Source organism: Botrytis porri (genome assembly GCF_014898465.1).
Source record: "Botrytis porri strain MUCL 3234 chromosome Unknown BPOR_006, whole genome shotgun sequence".
NCBI classification, from domain to species: Eukaryota; Fungi; Ascomycota; class Leotiomycetes; order Helotiales; family Sclerotiniaceae; genus Botrytis; species Botrytis porri.
In genome coordinates this window covers 2,357,110-2,372,649 of record NW_024066080.1, presented here as the reverse complement: position 1 = coordinate 2,372,649, position 15,540 = coordinate 2,357,110, and the positions used below count along the sequence as shown (strand labels likewise).

The window sequence follows — 15,540 nt, the reverse complement described above, 5'->3', positions numbered from 1 at the left end:
GGGTTCCCTTTCAGGCCAAGACTGATTAAGCTTGCGTAGACAGATAGAGAGGTAGTTCTGACTTCCTTTACTATATGTTACCATGTTACCTAGGTATGAATGAGTAGGTAGGTAGGTCTCTATCACACCTCAAGTACTAGGAATCTATCTAGACTAGATAGATATTTGCCAATCGTTGCATTGTACATCCTTTAGCTACCCGCACCTACCCGTAGAGCCGTACTCGTTGGACTTTTATGTGCGTAGGTATATCGTCAACAATACACGGGTAGAAGGAATAGGAATGGATACCAGCATAGAGTAATAACACGTACAATATATGATACGAGCAGGTGGTACGGACTACTTACATGAGCGGGCAATACTTGCTCCTTGCTACTTGCATGAGGATATGCATCTTGAAATCTGGCCCAAGTCATTCGCTAGCTAGGAAGATCATCAACTTCAATCATTCGATTACACCCTTCAATTTTAAACACACTAGCAAGAACTTCTTTTATAAGTTATAACAGTCGAGAACGTGTTCTTCCCATGGACTTCATTGGATTATATAACTGTGAACCAATTGAATTGATTGAATGAATGCATCCTTTTAATCTTCAATCTTATTCCAGAGCCACTTATTATTTTATTTTATTCCTTCTACGGCTTACTGCGTAGCCCCTTTCCCCCGTGTGATTAAAGGTACGGAGGTAGAATTTACTGAGATGCTAATAACTCTGTACTGTCCATCCCTCCATCCCTTTCCCCCCAAAATAGATAGATTGATGCGTAGCCTCCATTGACACAGTGGCCTTCTCTAATACTACGCACACTCACACTTATTACCCTTACACTTCCTTACATTCACATTCAAACATCATCTCAACACAAATTCTTTCCAACTTCAACAACAACAACAACTACTACTACTACTACTACTACATAAGAAGACAACGTTGAACCTTTTTCATTCAATTCAATCTTCTTTTTGCTAAACACTTTAATAGCAACAAATCCATTCGTTGATTTCCATTTCGATTCAATTTTAATTGTACAATCTACATCTTCTTTTCTCCTTCACCATTCCAATCGTGCTTGAGCATATCCAATTCACAAGGACACCGCAACATTCACCATCTTCCATTAAATAAGGAGAAGTGGTGTTCAACATCCAACCCAATTTACATCTTCTCGACACTTGTTCTTATTTATCCTCTTATACTGTGGGGTAGAACTAGACACACATACAACCTTTCTACACATTTTACTTCTTACCAACTATCAAAATGAAGGGTGAGCTATTTTCGCATTCGCAGCAGACCTTTTGGCAATGCATCACTAACAGATTCATACAGCTCTCATTCTTGTCGGTGGCTTTGGCACCCGTCTTCGCCCACTCGTACGTTCTCCCAATGCCATGATACGACATTCGAAATCTACATGGCGCTCTTCGCACAAGCTACAAAGCTTTCAAAAAGACACCCAGCAACTGACCATTATCCATAGACTCTTACCCTCCCCAAACCCTTAGTCGAATTCGGTAACAAGCGCATGATCTTGCATCAAGTTGAAGCCTTGGCAGAAGCTGGAGTTACAGATATTGTGTTGGCTGTCAATTATCGTCCAGAGGTTATGGAAAAGTATTTGGCTGAGGTATGATTCACTACTACCACCCAGAAAAAAATTGATGGGTTACACCGCAGAAGTTAATGCAGGCACATATAGTACGAAGAAAGATTCAACGTTAAGATCACATTCTCCATCGAATCCGAACCACTAGGTACAGCCGGTCCACTTAAGCTCGCAGAAGAAATTCTCGGAAAGGATGATGCTCCTTTCTTCGTTCTCAACTCGGATGTCATCTGTGAATATCCTTTCGCAGATTTGGCTGCTTTCCACAAGAAGCACGGTGATGAAGGTACCATTGTCGTAACCAAGGTTGAGGAACCATCCAAATATGGTGTCGTTGTTCATAAACCAAACCACGCATCCAGAATCGATCGATTCGTAGAGAAGCCAGTCGAATTCGTCGGAAACCGTATTAACGCTGGTATCTACATCTTGAACCCAAGTGTCCTTAAGCGCATCGACCTCCGCCCGACCTCCATCGAACAAGAGACTTTCCCTGCCATTTGCGCCGATGGTCAACTGCACTCTTTCGACTTGGAAGGATTCTGGATGGACGTTGGGCAACCTAAGGACTTCCTCTCCGGAACTTGTCTTTACCTTTCCTCCCTTACCAAGAAGGGCTCCAAGCTCCTTACTCCACCAAACACCCCATACGTACACGGCGGCAATGTCTTGATTGACCCTTCTGCCAAGATTGGCAAGAACTGCCGCATTGGTCCCAACGTAACAATTGGCCCCAACGTTGTTATCGGTGATGGTGTTCGTTTACAACGTTGTGTTCTCCTCGAGGGCTCCAAAGTCAAGGATCACGCTTGGGTTAAGAGTACCATCGTAGGCTGGAACTCTACTATCGGTAAATGGGCACGTTTGGAAAATGTCAGTGTATTGGGTGATGACGTTACGATTGGTGATGAAATTTATGTAAACGGAGGTAGCATTCTCCCACATAAGAGCATCAAGGCTAATGTTGACGTTCCGGCCATTATCATGTAAAGAGGGAAAGGATCGCTGGACGAGTAACAGATTTGCAGTAGAGAAAAAATGGGACGAGATACCTTTTTTGGATGAAAAGTTATGGAGAGAAGAAATGAGGGTACGAGGAAGGGAAGGAGTAAAGTAATTCATGGATGGACTTCATTACCTGGCCGTTTTTTTGCCATTTCTCGATCGTATCTTGTTGAATTTGGGCTTTGGCTTTTGGCTTTGGGGGTTAAAAGGGTCACGCATTACATGTTTTTATGGATGCATGCAATTTTTTCGTTTCTTCTTGGGGGCCAAAGAAATTCTAGAGAAGAACATTTGCATTTTTTTTTCTCTCTCAAAAGACTGTTTCCAAATTTCAATGGTGCTTGATCTATTCTGTTCTTTTCTTCTGTCGCTTTTGGCGGGTAGATATGGTGTATGTGTGTGTATGTGTAGGGATGTGTGGATGGATGGATGCTTAGTCATTGTATTATATTGGGTATGCAATGTGTGTGGCATGCATGCATGTATACCTATCTATGTATGATTGATATCTCCTCTCAGCGAAATGAAATAAAAAGTTGATTGCATTGATTGATTGGGATGAAGTGAGTGAGTAATAACTAACTAAGCTTTCAATAAGGTGTGGTGTAGAGTTGTATTGTGATTTGTGAATGGTATTGTGTGTTCTGGGGAGAGAGAGAGAGAGAGAGAGAGAGAGAGAGAGAGAGATATTGGAAATGAACTGTAGATGAGGAAGAATGAATAACAAAACATCTTGATGAACTTGTTTAATGACTTCTTTGATGAATAGAATAGAATAGAAGAGATGAGAATAGAATAGAAGAGAAGAGATATACTAGATATACATGATATGATGTGTGCTCTTCCTTTTGATTTGCCTATAGACCTAAATGTACCTGACTGCTCGTAGAGATAGATACATGGTATTCGTGCATTCATTCATTTATCCCATGCATGGATCGAGCAAGAAATGCAATGCAATACCACCTCTCATTTCCCTTCCCCATTGCGCCAATCCCAAAACCCAATCGCCAAACCATGATATGTTACGCCAAAATAGAAGCTTCTCTTTTTCATCACAGTCATCAATCTCCCATTCACATCCACATCCGCAACACTATTTCCTCCCCTTCCCCTTCCCCTTCTTCCTCCTCTCCCCCTCCTTCTCCCCCTCCTTCTCCCTCTCCCCCACACTAACCCCCGCCGCCTCCGCCTCACCCTCACCTAACTCCCCGGCCTCCTCCATCTCCTTAATCTTCTCCCTCCCACTAATCATAACCATCAAATCCCGATTCGCCTCCCTCAACTCCTCACACTCCTCTCTCGCCCGCTTAATCTCCTCCTCCTTCCTCTTCACCCCCTCACTCACAAACCCAATCCTCTCCATCAAACCCTCCGAAACCTTCTTCTCCTCCCTCAAACTCTTCCCCATCGCCCTCGCAATCTCCTGCGCCTTCTCCGCCTTCCTCTTCTCCCTCTCCAACTCCCTCTCCAAACCCGGCACCGTCTCCCCACTCAACTTCCGATACTTCTCCTCCAGCTCCCCCAACCTCCCCAGCGCCGCTTCCGCATCACGACTCGCAAGACTAGCCTTCCCACTCGCCGCGCTCGCCTTCGCAACCGCTTTACTAACCAGCTCCTCGAAATAAACCCTTTGACTCTCCAATTGCGACGTCAACAGATGCGTAAATTCCAATCCTGCATTCTCGAGTTTCTCCCGCGGAACCATATCCACGTCTTCCGCAGGCGCCAGTGCACCCCTAGAACGTGACGAGGGAAGTTCGATGACTTTACTATTATCGCCTTTATCGCGGATGAGGCGATGAACCCAAATATCACCCGCGTAATCCCATACGTGTTGAGTTTCGATTTCCAGGGCAAAGTTATGCGCCGAATCTTTCCAGTGTTCTTTGGCGTGTCCGCCTTTGTAGCGTCCGCAGCCGACGTTTCCACATATGAGACAGATCCAGAGATCGTCTGTGCAATCGCAAATACTACATAATGATGCTTCTCCACTTCCAAACGGTGGATTGTCAGGGTCATAGGGCGCAGTGGATCGTTGAGAAGCGATTGCTAGTGAAGGATTGGTATGTCGACAAACAGGACAACCTGTGCCACGCCATTTTTCAAGACAAGCACAATGAAAGACGTGTTGACAGAGAATCGTGAAGAGGCCCGTTGTATCATCCATTCTTTCGAGGCAGACAGGACAGGTAGGAAGTTCGACGAGATTTGGAGTTGGAGGAGGGAAAGGCTTGAGGTTATTTTGCATCGGAGCTGGTGTAAAGGGATCGTGGGATAGTTCTGGAAAACTTTTATTTGATTTGGAGGAGGTGGGAGTTTGGAAAGTGATTGACTTTATAAACATGACATGGCAGGTTTCTGGCTATATTGACTATCGTCAGTTCTAAACAAAGATAGCTTCTGCTAAAGTGAAAACATACCTCCATACTGTTAAAGACTTTACCATCCCATTCTGCCTTCCATTTCTTTGCTACATTACCATCTCTGAACTTCATTAGTACCATATACCTGTTCATCCGCCCCGTCATAACCATTCTAAAATGGCTAACCTCATATATCGTTTTCTCTCCCACAAATCCCAAGAAATCTCTAGGCGTAAGATAACTCGGCACAGCAGGTATACACAGTATAGTACAATCCTCGGCACTATCTTTTCCATCCGTCTCACTCGACCCATTACTTTGTGCATCATTCGTAGGATTCGCCGCAGTATCTGCATTATAAACTTCCACCCCCATCAATCCAGGTGTTTCCTCCCCCTCCCTATACAAATGCACCACTCCCCATCCCACCTCCGTATTCTTCAATTCCAATCCATTCTCCCCGATGGTATGTAATTCCTCGAATCTAGCCTTTGTAACTCGACCACCCGGTTCTAGTCCAGCATTCATGACAATACCACCCTGACTACCCTCGCCTCTACGATGATATCTCCTCACACCATCCATATCCAATGCTTCAACCCTTACCCTCCCAAACCTCCAATCCCTTTTCGAAGTTCGCAGATCTCTCTTATCCACCAAACTCGCGCTCGGAGGTGCGATTTCCAATTGTGAACTTTTCGTCGTGGTTAATACAACCAGATTTTCCGACTCTTCAGGTCGTATCTGTCGAGACGGTCCGCAATCAATGACTCCTCCTTTTGCTGCTCCTGAATCTAGACCTCCGTTCTGGGCACCCTGAAAACTGCCCGCCTGTATTTGATTCTCAGTCCCTTTCGTAATACTTCTCCAGTTTCCTTCTAGCACAGAACCTGCCGAACTCCCAGTGCCTCCCTTTCTCCTTCTATCTTGTTCCCAAGTGACAGGTTTATGTTTCGGCCAGGTGCAAGGTCCGCCTGTGGATGATGGAGTGCAGCCAAAAATATCCGTCCCCTCACCCGGAACCCAAATTTCCCTCTCCCTTTCTCTCCTGCTCACTTTTTCTGGGTCCGAATCTGGTAAAGGATACAATTCGATTTTGAGATGATAAAAGTATGATGGCATACTTTTTCACTCATTCATAATTTCATTCACGACTGCATGAATCGAATGCCATGCGAAAGCTTCGTGGTGGGGGTCTGCGAGAACCGTGGCGCGGGCTGCTCGTTGGAAAAATTTCGTTTGGCAATCAAAAGCCCGGAGTAGATATGGATCGTGGATAGTTTATCGCATCAGAATTGCGTTCGTATTAAGAAGCAGTTTTGCAGGTGTTGTAGCATACAAGGTATTGTGGACACGAAAGGTTCTGGGGTATAAATTTCATTGTGCGGCTGCAGCCTCGCATCACTTTAGCTTCATGAGTGGATGTAGTGGAGCATAACACCGTCACTATCTCCAACTCCATTTCAGGTACGATAAGGAAGTGAAGCATTGATATTTACTATTTAGATACTTATCACAATCACAGTCATATATTCAATGTCACATTCATAAGAGTACAGAGTTAGATGTCAAAAATATAGTTTCGACTATTGAATACTATCAATATTGTGGCACATGCCAGTGCACTATGATGAGAACCTGCTAACCCCGGCCCCCATAACACCATTTGATCAGGTCATCGTAAAACGCCTAAAGAATATATGTGCAGATCGAATCATAAACATTTATTGACCACCACGAAGACGGAGCACCAAGTGCAATGTCGATTCCTTTTGAATGTTGTAATCTGAAAGGGTTCTACCGTCCTCCAACTGCTTTCCGGCAAAGATCAATCGTTGTTGGTCGGGTGGGATGCCTTCCTTATCTTGGATCTTAGCCTTAACGTTATCAATAGTATCTGACGATTCTACTTCTAATGTAATGGTCTTCCCGGTCAAGGTCTTGACGAAAATCTGCATACCACCACGAAGACGAAGGACCAAATGTAAGGTTGATTCCTTTTGGATGTTGTAGTCGGAAAGAGTGCGGCCATCTTCTAGTTGCTTACCCGCAAAGATAAGACGTTGTTGATCAGGTGGGATACCCTCCTTGTCTTGAATCTTAGCCTTTACATTGTCGATAGTGTCTGACGACTCAACCTCCAAAGTGATGGTCTTTCCAGTGAGAGTCTTGACGAAGATTTGCATACCACCACGGAGTCTGAGGACTAAGTGGAGAGTAGATTCCTTTTGAATGTTGTAATCGGAGAGGGTACGACCATCCTCGAGTTGTTTACCGGCGAAAATCAAACGCTGTTGATCAGGAGGAATGCCTTCCTTGTCTTGGATCTTGGCCTTGACGTTGTCGATGGTATCGGAAGACTCAACCTCAAGGGTAATAGTCTTACCAGTAAGAGTCTTGACGACTGTGATGATATTAGTAAACTGTGGCGTAATACGATGGCAATAATGATTAACTTACAGATTTGCATACCACCACGAAGGCGGAGAACGAGATGGAGCGTGGACTCCTTTTGGATGTTGTAATCACTCAAAGTGCGACCATCCTCGAGTTGCTTTCCGGCGAAAATCAAACGCTGTTGGTCAGGTGGGATTCCCTCCTTATCCTGGATCTTGGCCTTGACGTTGTCGATCGTATCGGAAGATTCAACCTCAAGGGTGATGGTCTTTCCGGTGACTATAGCAAATAAACGTTAGCAGATGTTTTGATGGCATTATTGATGATATTGTTGATGGAAGCTGCTTCTGGAAGTGAAGTGGCGATACCACCCGATGGCGGCAAACGGAAAGGTGACAACTTACGAGTCTTGACGAAGATCTGCATGATGATGTTTTTGTAGTATTAATCTTTTGATGAAGTAGATGATATTGTAGATGATGATTTATTGAGAATCAAAAGAAGTTATCGTGGAGAGAGTTTGGATGGAGTTGTATGATGGAAGAAAGAGGGAGATGTTTGAGGGTGAGGTGGAGTGTTTAAGTAGGTATTCAAAGGAGGAAGCGCATTGAACTTGCCTTATCGCTTAGCGCCACGCCACCTTTTAGAGTTTAGTAAGAATGAGTGAATGAATCACCGGTCCATAGCCTATAGGTAGCTGGAGGCGGACAGTACGATCAAGGTACTGCTGCGCCTTCTTTACTCACCGTTGACTCGTTCCTTCTAGGGATTTCTATTCAATAGGGACGGAGAGAAAAAGAAATTCAGCCTGAATCTTCCGAGGCTGTACATATTTGGAAGGGAACATGGAATCTTCTCGGAATCTGGACCTGAGTGAATAATCCCTCCTTGGGTGAGTAGGGAGTACGGAGTAGATGAATGGTTGATTATAAATCAATACGGTGTACTCTCTACGGAATACATCATTTCATAATCGAGATCACTATTAGATAACTTCTTCGTCATCGTACGTAGTAGGTACAGTACGTGCCATATCCATACAGTCTTGGATTATTCACACATCTTGCTTCTTGATAATACCATCCCGTGGTGAATGATGAATGATCGATATGCCCTCACATTCCGGACGTCAACACCGTCAACACCGTCAACACCTTGAGAACTGAGCAACTTCCCCTTATCAGCTCTAGACCTTTCCTATAATGGATTAGTTTACCATCAAACCCCGCCTTCTACCTACACTCGGTCTCGGTCAACTGGGATTTGGCCTTACGATGAAGAGGATCAATAGATAAATGAATCATGGAAAGAAAGCACAACGTTTATCATATCATCAACCATTTTTCCAACCTCTCTCTTTTTTTCTTCTGCAGCCTTTCATCGCCTCCGTACTCGGACCCATCCATCAGATGTCTCTACCAGTATTGCAGTTTCAATAATTGCCTCTCTGCTCATCGTCTCTCATCCTCTCTCATCGTCTCTCAATCTTGGTCTCAGTCTCAGTCTCAATGCTTAATGTTTAAATCTGCACCTCCCAGCCCAAAACTGCCAGCTGTACACAATGCGATGCACTTTCCGTTTCAAACTCTTGCATAGAATATCTCGCAATGCACTAGCAAGTTGCAGCAACGTATCGCATAATCCAAACTTTACTTTCCTCTCCAAATCATCAGAATTTATAAAAAGGGTTTCCTTTCATGATACGTCATTTCCATGCTCAATATTGCAATCCCAATCACGATAAAAGATAAAAGATGAAAGATTAAGGAATGGGAAAATGGTATCAACATCCCTGATTTTGCAATCAAATGGGATCACCCAGTCAACTTTCAATATCGGCCTGTCCATGACCGACCAATTCAGGACCCAAGTGCAGGTGCATAAATTGGACAACGCAATACAGAAGCAGAGAAACAGTGTGTGTGCATACTCCTACATAAATAAATCCTTTTTCCTGGTACACTTGGTCAGCAGCTGACCCATTTCCAAGGTTCAGAGAGGGAGAGAACGTACGATTCCTTTCCAATGTGTATCTGATACCAGAAACCCCAATGAGGTCTCAGCGATGCAAACTCTTTTCGAAGAGAATACCTTGGGACACCGGTCAAAAACTCGGAATCTGTCTGGGAAGTCGGCAATGGATGGAACACCGATGAGAAGATGAGAGGTTAGGACGTACAACCTCTACATACTTCATACTTTGTAGGTGGTACTCTTGAAGATGCGAGTAAGTTTACAGCCATTCCACGCCTACATTGATAGGGCCTCCAATATATGACCGCTTCTTGAAAGGATTGGGCTACGCCTACAAAATTTCCCTCATCTCGTGAATTCGAGATTTGGCTTTGCCTCTCGACGATTTCATCATCATTCAACGCCTTCACACTGAAAAACTAGCAAAGATGTAAATTTCTTTCCAAGAAACCAACCATCAAACTTCTTCATCCGATCAATCTCAAAGTTTAATTTATTTCATCTTTTCAATTCCTAAGTCGGGGATGACCGCGATCTTTTAAGACCGCGTGCATTTAAAAGAACGCAAGAGTCAGCATCTTGCATCCGAGAGATCACCGAAGATAAACCTAAGTAAGTCCTCATTATACAAAGTGAAGGTATTTTACAAGTATACGAGCAAGTACCAACCAACATACACAAACAAGTATCTATCCAAAACTCGGATTTCAAAATGCACAGCATACTACAACAGTAGGTATACATCTAAATACCCAGAAGAAACACACAACAAGCACATATCAAAGTACACGCACATCAAATTATCAATTTTCTCAAAAATCTCAAATGTTCATCAAGTGAAAAGGCTTTAAATTCCGGTGTTTTTATCTACGACCCTTCCCTCCCCGAAAATTCCCCCCATGTATAAAAATATGCCTTTCTTGCGTCCAGCAACCAATAACTTCGTATACACATCCTCCTCTTCCTTCTCCATATTCTCTCTCTCTCTCTCCCTCGTAGCTAAAAAAAAAACACCCCTCGCTCGCGCTATTGCTCTTCGCTCATTCATCCTATCCCATCGCAAGCCCCATTGATTTCCCCTTTCCATAAACAAAAAGAGAGAGAGAAAAACAAATCGCGAGATAAAAAGTTCAATGCACGCCATGCCATACATAATAATAATCTTTTCATAGAGTTCATATTTCGGCAGTTACTTCGATCATTTCTTCTGCCTTCTTCAAAATAAACGCTGGAGAGAAACATGGACGATGAGAGGAAAATAAAAAGATAAAAATAAACACCTCTCCATCCATTTATTCCATGAGAAGGTGGGAAAGAAAACGCAATGATGTGGTGGATAGATAATGAATAGTAACAGAATAAACATGAGGGGGTCCGTGGAAACATAAAAACATTGACATGTAAACGTTAAGCGTTCTTTTCTTTAAATTCCATGATCTTCGTAAGGGGGTAGACTTATTTGATTGCAATGGTATGAGCGAGATTTGAAGAGAGTCGACAAATCTGATCGTACGTGTGAACAATAAAGATAAATATATTTCGTTTGTTTCGTTAAAGGGGGTCGTTGAGTTGCTTGGTTGGTTGGGGAGGAAGGAGGAAACTTTTGATTGTTTGCTTCGGATAATGATGTTGATGTTGATGTTGATGATGATTGATAAAAGATTGAAAAGAAATGAAAAAATGAAAAAAAAAAACCAAAACGCTATGCCGTTGATAAAAAAATAAAGATAAAAAAAAATAGGAAATTAACAAATTATTCTTTTCATTGATTCGTTCTTTCTTCCAATCTCCGAGGGAGAAAGAGAAAGAGAAAAGGTGGAAAAAATTATTCCTGCAATCGTTTTCTTTTTTCATATCATGTCATGTCATGGATGGTCATGAAGAGCATTGAATTCGTTATCTTGGTACCGGAAACCGGGGGGTAACGGTGTTTGTACAGGGTGGGATGGGGTGAGTTTATATAGATTGCGGTTGGTTGGTAGGTATATATTTGCAAATAGGGATGGATGGAGGAGAGGAAGGATTAATTTGCGCGAATGACGAGTTTGGAGAGGAATTTGTTGGAGAGACAGTCGAAGTCCCGACGGTCGAATTTGGCGTCCGGGCGGGTTTTGAGGTAGGATTCTGTGGGGTGGGTTAGTTTTGTTATATTGAGTCGAGAGGAGAGTGAAAGGGGAACAAACCATGCTTGGTTACGTGGCCTCTCATTTCAGTCATGGCTTCGCAGACGGCGACGTTGTTGTTGAGGAGTTGACCATGTCTTCTGGTTTCCCAGTCGGTAAACGCAGGGAGCTTTTGGGAAATGGCATGGAATAATCCGACGATGACGCCTACTGGGGTGGTTTCCATATCGTTGCAGAATTTGTTGACGGCTGCTTGGTCGGGAACCCGGTAATGACAATCGAATTGCATTTCTTCCCACACGGCGAGGAGGATCGATGCAAGCATGAAGATTGTAGGCCAGTTCTTGAGTCTGTCACCACTGTAAACGCTGGAGTAGAGCGAGGACAATTCTTCGAGAATCTCCTTTTGAAGTTCACGCCACATGTCGGCAAGAGCACATTTGATTTGGAAATTGATCATGACGGGGGCGACGACCTTTCCGTTGAATTTCGAGTCCTCGTCATCGATGATTCCTTCCATTGGGTGCTCGTCTCCTCTTTGCTCAACCATGGTAACGTGTAAGGTGAGGTTGTAGGCGAGAACGAGTTTCAATGCTTTGCGGACGACAGAAACCTTCTCTTTCATGTAGTAGCGGTGAGCAGTCTTCAAAATCTCGGTAATGAAGGGGGTGCCCTCAAAGTACTCATCGATGAATTCTTCAAAAGGTCCATCGATGTGTTTATCGAGGTACTCGGATAATGCTTCAGTCGAGACACCTTCGGAACCAGCAGACATTCTTTCCGTGCGAGTTTCAAACTCGATGGGTTCTTCGTGATCGCCCTCAACCCAGTCGACATTAAAGCAACTATCATCACTCACATAAACCTCTCTCGCCATAATCGGCAGAGCAAATCCATACCCATGAGTAATCCAAAGCAACTCCTCCTTTTGCGAGAATCCCTTGATATTATAAACAGACACTCCTCTGCCCACGTGACGCTCATAATCCGCCTTCCAGTCCTTCATGAAGTAACCAATATCCTTGATATCGATACGCGTACACGGCACCTGCCACAAACGAGCATGCGAAGGTTGACATCCCGCACAGGGCTCACCTTTATCGCACGTCTTCTTCAAGAATTTACAGCGGAGACAGGCTCGCAATTTCCTTATTTCGCTAGCTTGTTTGCGCTGCTCCGGTAATAAGGGGCCGCGTCTTCGTCCAACGCGCTTCTCGGTTGGGGGGGCATCCTTCTTTCCGTTGGAAGTGCGGCGAATGACCGGTTTGGTGGCTTTGGCCGTGGGGCTCTTGCGGGGTGCGGAGTTTCTTCTCGCGGGAGGCGACGAGGTGCTAGATGGAGAGGTACGGTTGGAGGTTGTTGAAGCCGCTGTGGATTTCGTAGATGGAGCTTGGATGGGTTGCGGGGGAACGGCCGCGGCAGGACTGATAATATCGTGATTGTGGTGGTGTGCTTCGCCGTGGAAACAATTCCTATGTCCGCCCGTCACATCCAAATAGCTATCCGAGCCCGGTGAGTACGGCGAATATGGGTATCCTGACAAATCCTCAAAACTGCCAAACGTATCTATCGATTGATGACCGTCGGATTGCGATGAATCCGAGTGACTTCGCAAATGTAGTGTTTGTCCGGGGTTGAAAATTGCTTGGTTTTGCGCCTGTTGATAGGTGTTGAAATCCTGGTACGTATCGACTGTCGACCATCCGTGATCGCTACTCGAGCTGGGTAACGAGAGCACCTCCAAGTACGTACCCGTCGGTGAGTTGCTTCCCAGACTTTGTCGTCCTATACTTGGGATTCCATGGTTCGAGGTAAAATTCATCGCATACTCGAATTCATGCCAATCCTGCCATTGATTCGCCTGTGCCTCAACCGTCTGTGTGAGTCCGTTGAATGGAGCTTCCATCTGGAGACTGGCTTCGAGAGCTGCTTGTGTGGTTGCAGGTAAGCCATAGTCGAGAGGTGAGGTTTGGTACGGGCTGCCAAATGTATACTGTGGTCCCATCAACGAGTTATCCGGGATAAATTGCGACAATTGCTGAGGGGAAAGTTGCTGGGGTGACAAATGCTGAGGTTGCTGTTGTATCGGCCAATCTGCCAATAATGTGGGAGAATTATGATGATGTCCGGTCTGATACTGTTGGTGTCCACTATGTCCTGGCGAAGTTTCCCGTCGGTCGTCAGATCCTCCTGAGGCCATATCCAACGGCAGTGGCCAAGTCGAACGCGTAGTCATATTGGTAAATTGGTATCGTGGGTCACGTTGCTCGAACGAAAGGTCTAACAGACCTTCTGGCGAGAAGTCAAGATTTGAGCTCATTGTCGCGGATTACTTGTTGGAATGATCAATAGTATTGTAAGAAAGAGGGTCGAAGACACCGCTCTTTGAAGAAGAGGAAAACCTCACGATGTTAGTCGGTGTGTGGCCTATTGGTAGTAGAAGTTCGTAGAGTGAGGGTAGGATCCACATAAGGAGCGGTGTGGAATTTCGGCAAACTTATACGACCCCAGCCATTTTGAGCCCACTGACAAGCCTTCGCCGAATCAGGTGTGACGGCTGGAACCACAAGCGTCCTCTTATTGCATGGGGCAGCATGAGACTACTGCGAGCAGAGAAGTCATGTGTCCAATGGATTCGATTTCTGTGGTAGATTTTGGAGAAGTCCCTGGAAGACAGAGAATTTTTCAGGGCTCACCCATGATGATAACAAGCAGTAGTGATTGGAAGGAGTCTTAAGACTCAGAATAGCTTGATACCTTCGTAGTGGGCTCCAACTGTAAGTTAACCCTCTATTTTTCAAGAGGGGCTGGAAGTTAGGGAAGTGGAGAAATAGCCTGTAAGTAGTTACGATTGATGGTCGAATTAGCGGCGCAGTACCTAAAACAATGGCTATATAATAGCGGATGCTAGGCTTTCCCTACCTACTTACCACTAATTTGAGTCAAGAACAACACCTGTCAATAGTACCCCGTACAGTACATGAAAATCTACTGAACAACAAATCATGAAAAAGATTCCCGAACGCTATATGGGACGGAGTAGACGAGATCGAATGATTTCAGTGGCGATTGCTAGAAAAGGTTCTGGACATCCGACTAAAGACCTTTGAATCTCCAATTGAGATGGCTGAGGTCTCCATTTTGACTCAATGGTTGCTCTGCCAATCACTATCTGTGGGATCTATCCTATAATTGGAGTTTTATATCCTTTTTTTAAACCACATCTACGACGCCAAAGATGATAAGATGGTCCCCTGGACCCTCTCTGCCTCTCCCTATGAAATCTTTCTCAAATTTGTTCAAAATCCCCTCGTTTGTTGAGTGCACGTCTCTCTTTATGGCTTCGGTATGTCAGATCTCGCCTAGACCCGAGAGGGTAGAGTGAGCTTAGCATCCGAGCTATCACAATCCAGAAAATTCCAATTCGGTCTAAACTTTGTTTCAAGCGTTGTCAAATCTCAAGAACTGACTCTACAAGAACTTTGCATGTAGGAACCGGTCAGGTATCCTGTGTATGGGTGATGGGACCTGGAAGAATATTGTAAGATGGTGACCACCCTTCCATTTACTCACATGTACAGTAATCAAAATGAGGATTCTTACCGTGCATCGACTGTAAGTTTTTATCTCGTTTCCATATGTTCTACACGAAGGAGGCGTCAGAGATGCCACATTGAGGTAGCAGTGAACCAGGGAATCCCGTCCTACAATAAACTCAATTCAACCTCAATCACAATCAATTCTTATCGGAGTGATAATACATCGTAGATGATCGATCTTCATCAATGATTAACGCTATGCTGCTTACATTCGCCTTGTACAACAGCCCCGTACCTAACTAGAAATCTACCGGCATTTCACAAATGCCTTTTATCGAAAGAACTTCGGATTAAAAGAATATCTCAACTATCTTGTCGGGTACAATATGTGTCTACATTCGCACCACAGAGATGAATCACTGGTGGACTTTGACAATGTGCCAACGAGATCTGAGACACCACCAGGTACGAAGATTGTATGATAAGATAAAAAAGCAATCAACGAACAGCCGCCATATGCGA

At 44.4% G+C, this 15,540-nt stretch overlaps 3 protein-coding genes across 3 annotated transcripts; 1 reads left to right on the top strand and 2 right to left on the bottom strand.

Moving 5' to 3' along the window:
* Positions 1-1,268: 1,268 nt before the first annotated feature.
* On the top strand, positions 1,269-2,604 carry EAF01_005220 (uncharacterized protein; the record flags this gene model as incomplete). The annotated part of the gene is made up of 4 exons (XM_038913475.1): positions 1,269-1,275; positions 1,338-1,381; positions 1,489-1,635; positions 1,708-2,604. The coding sequence occupies 4 exons, from the start codon at positions 1,269-1,271 to the stop codon at positions 2,602-2,604; spliced, it is 1,095 nt and encodes a 364-aa protein (XP_038771561.1).
* A 1,111-nt stretch (positions 2,605-3,715) lies between these two features.
* Positions 3,716-6,107, bottom strand: EAF01_005219 (uncharacterized protein; the record flags this gene model as incomplete). The annotated part of the gene is made up of 2 exons (XM_038913474.1): positions 3,716-4,984; positions 5,043-6,107. 2 exons carry the CDS (start codon positions 6,105-6,107, stop codon positions 3,716-3,718), a joined length of 2,334 nt encoding a protein of 777 aa, XP_038771560.1.
* A 4,076-nt stretch (positions 6,108-10,183) lies between these two features.
* EAF01_005218 (uncharacterized protein) lies at positions 10,184-13,944 on the bottom strand. Its single transcript, XM_038913473.1, has 2 exons — positions 11,540-13,944; positions 10,184-11,480 (listed from the first exon to the last, which is right to left on the bottom strand). Exons 1-2 carry the CDS (start codon positions 13,797-13,799, stop codon positions 11,380-11,382), a joined length of 2,361 nt encoding a protein of 786 aa, XP_038771559.1. The 5' UTR covers positions 13,800-13,944; the 3' UTR covers positions 10,184-11,379.
* Positions 13,945-15,540: the final 1,596 nt, after the last annotated feature.

Bases quoted from the DNA above. Each gene is read 5' to 3' on its own strand.
- EAF01_005218 (XM_038913473.1), bottom strand. From the start codon at position 13,799: ATGAGCTCAAATCTTGACTTCTCGCCAGAAGGTCTGTTAGACCTTTCG. The intron at 11,481-11,539 runs GTTTGTTCCCCT...CCCACCCCACAG, and splicing joins AGGCCACGTAACCAAGCATG to AATCCTACCTCAAAACCCGC.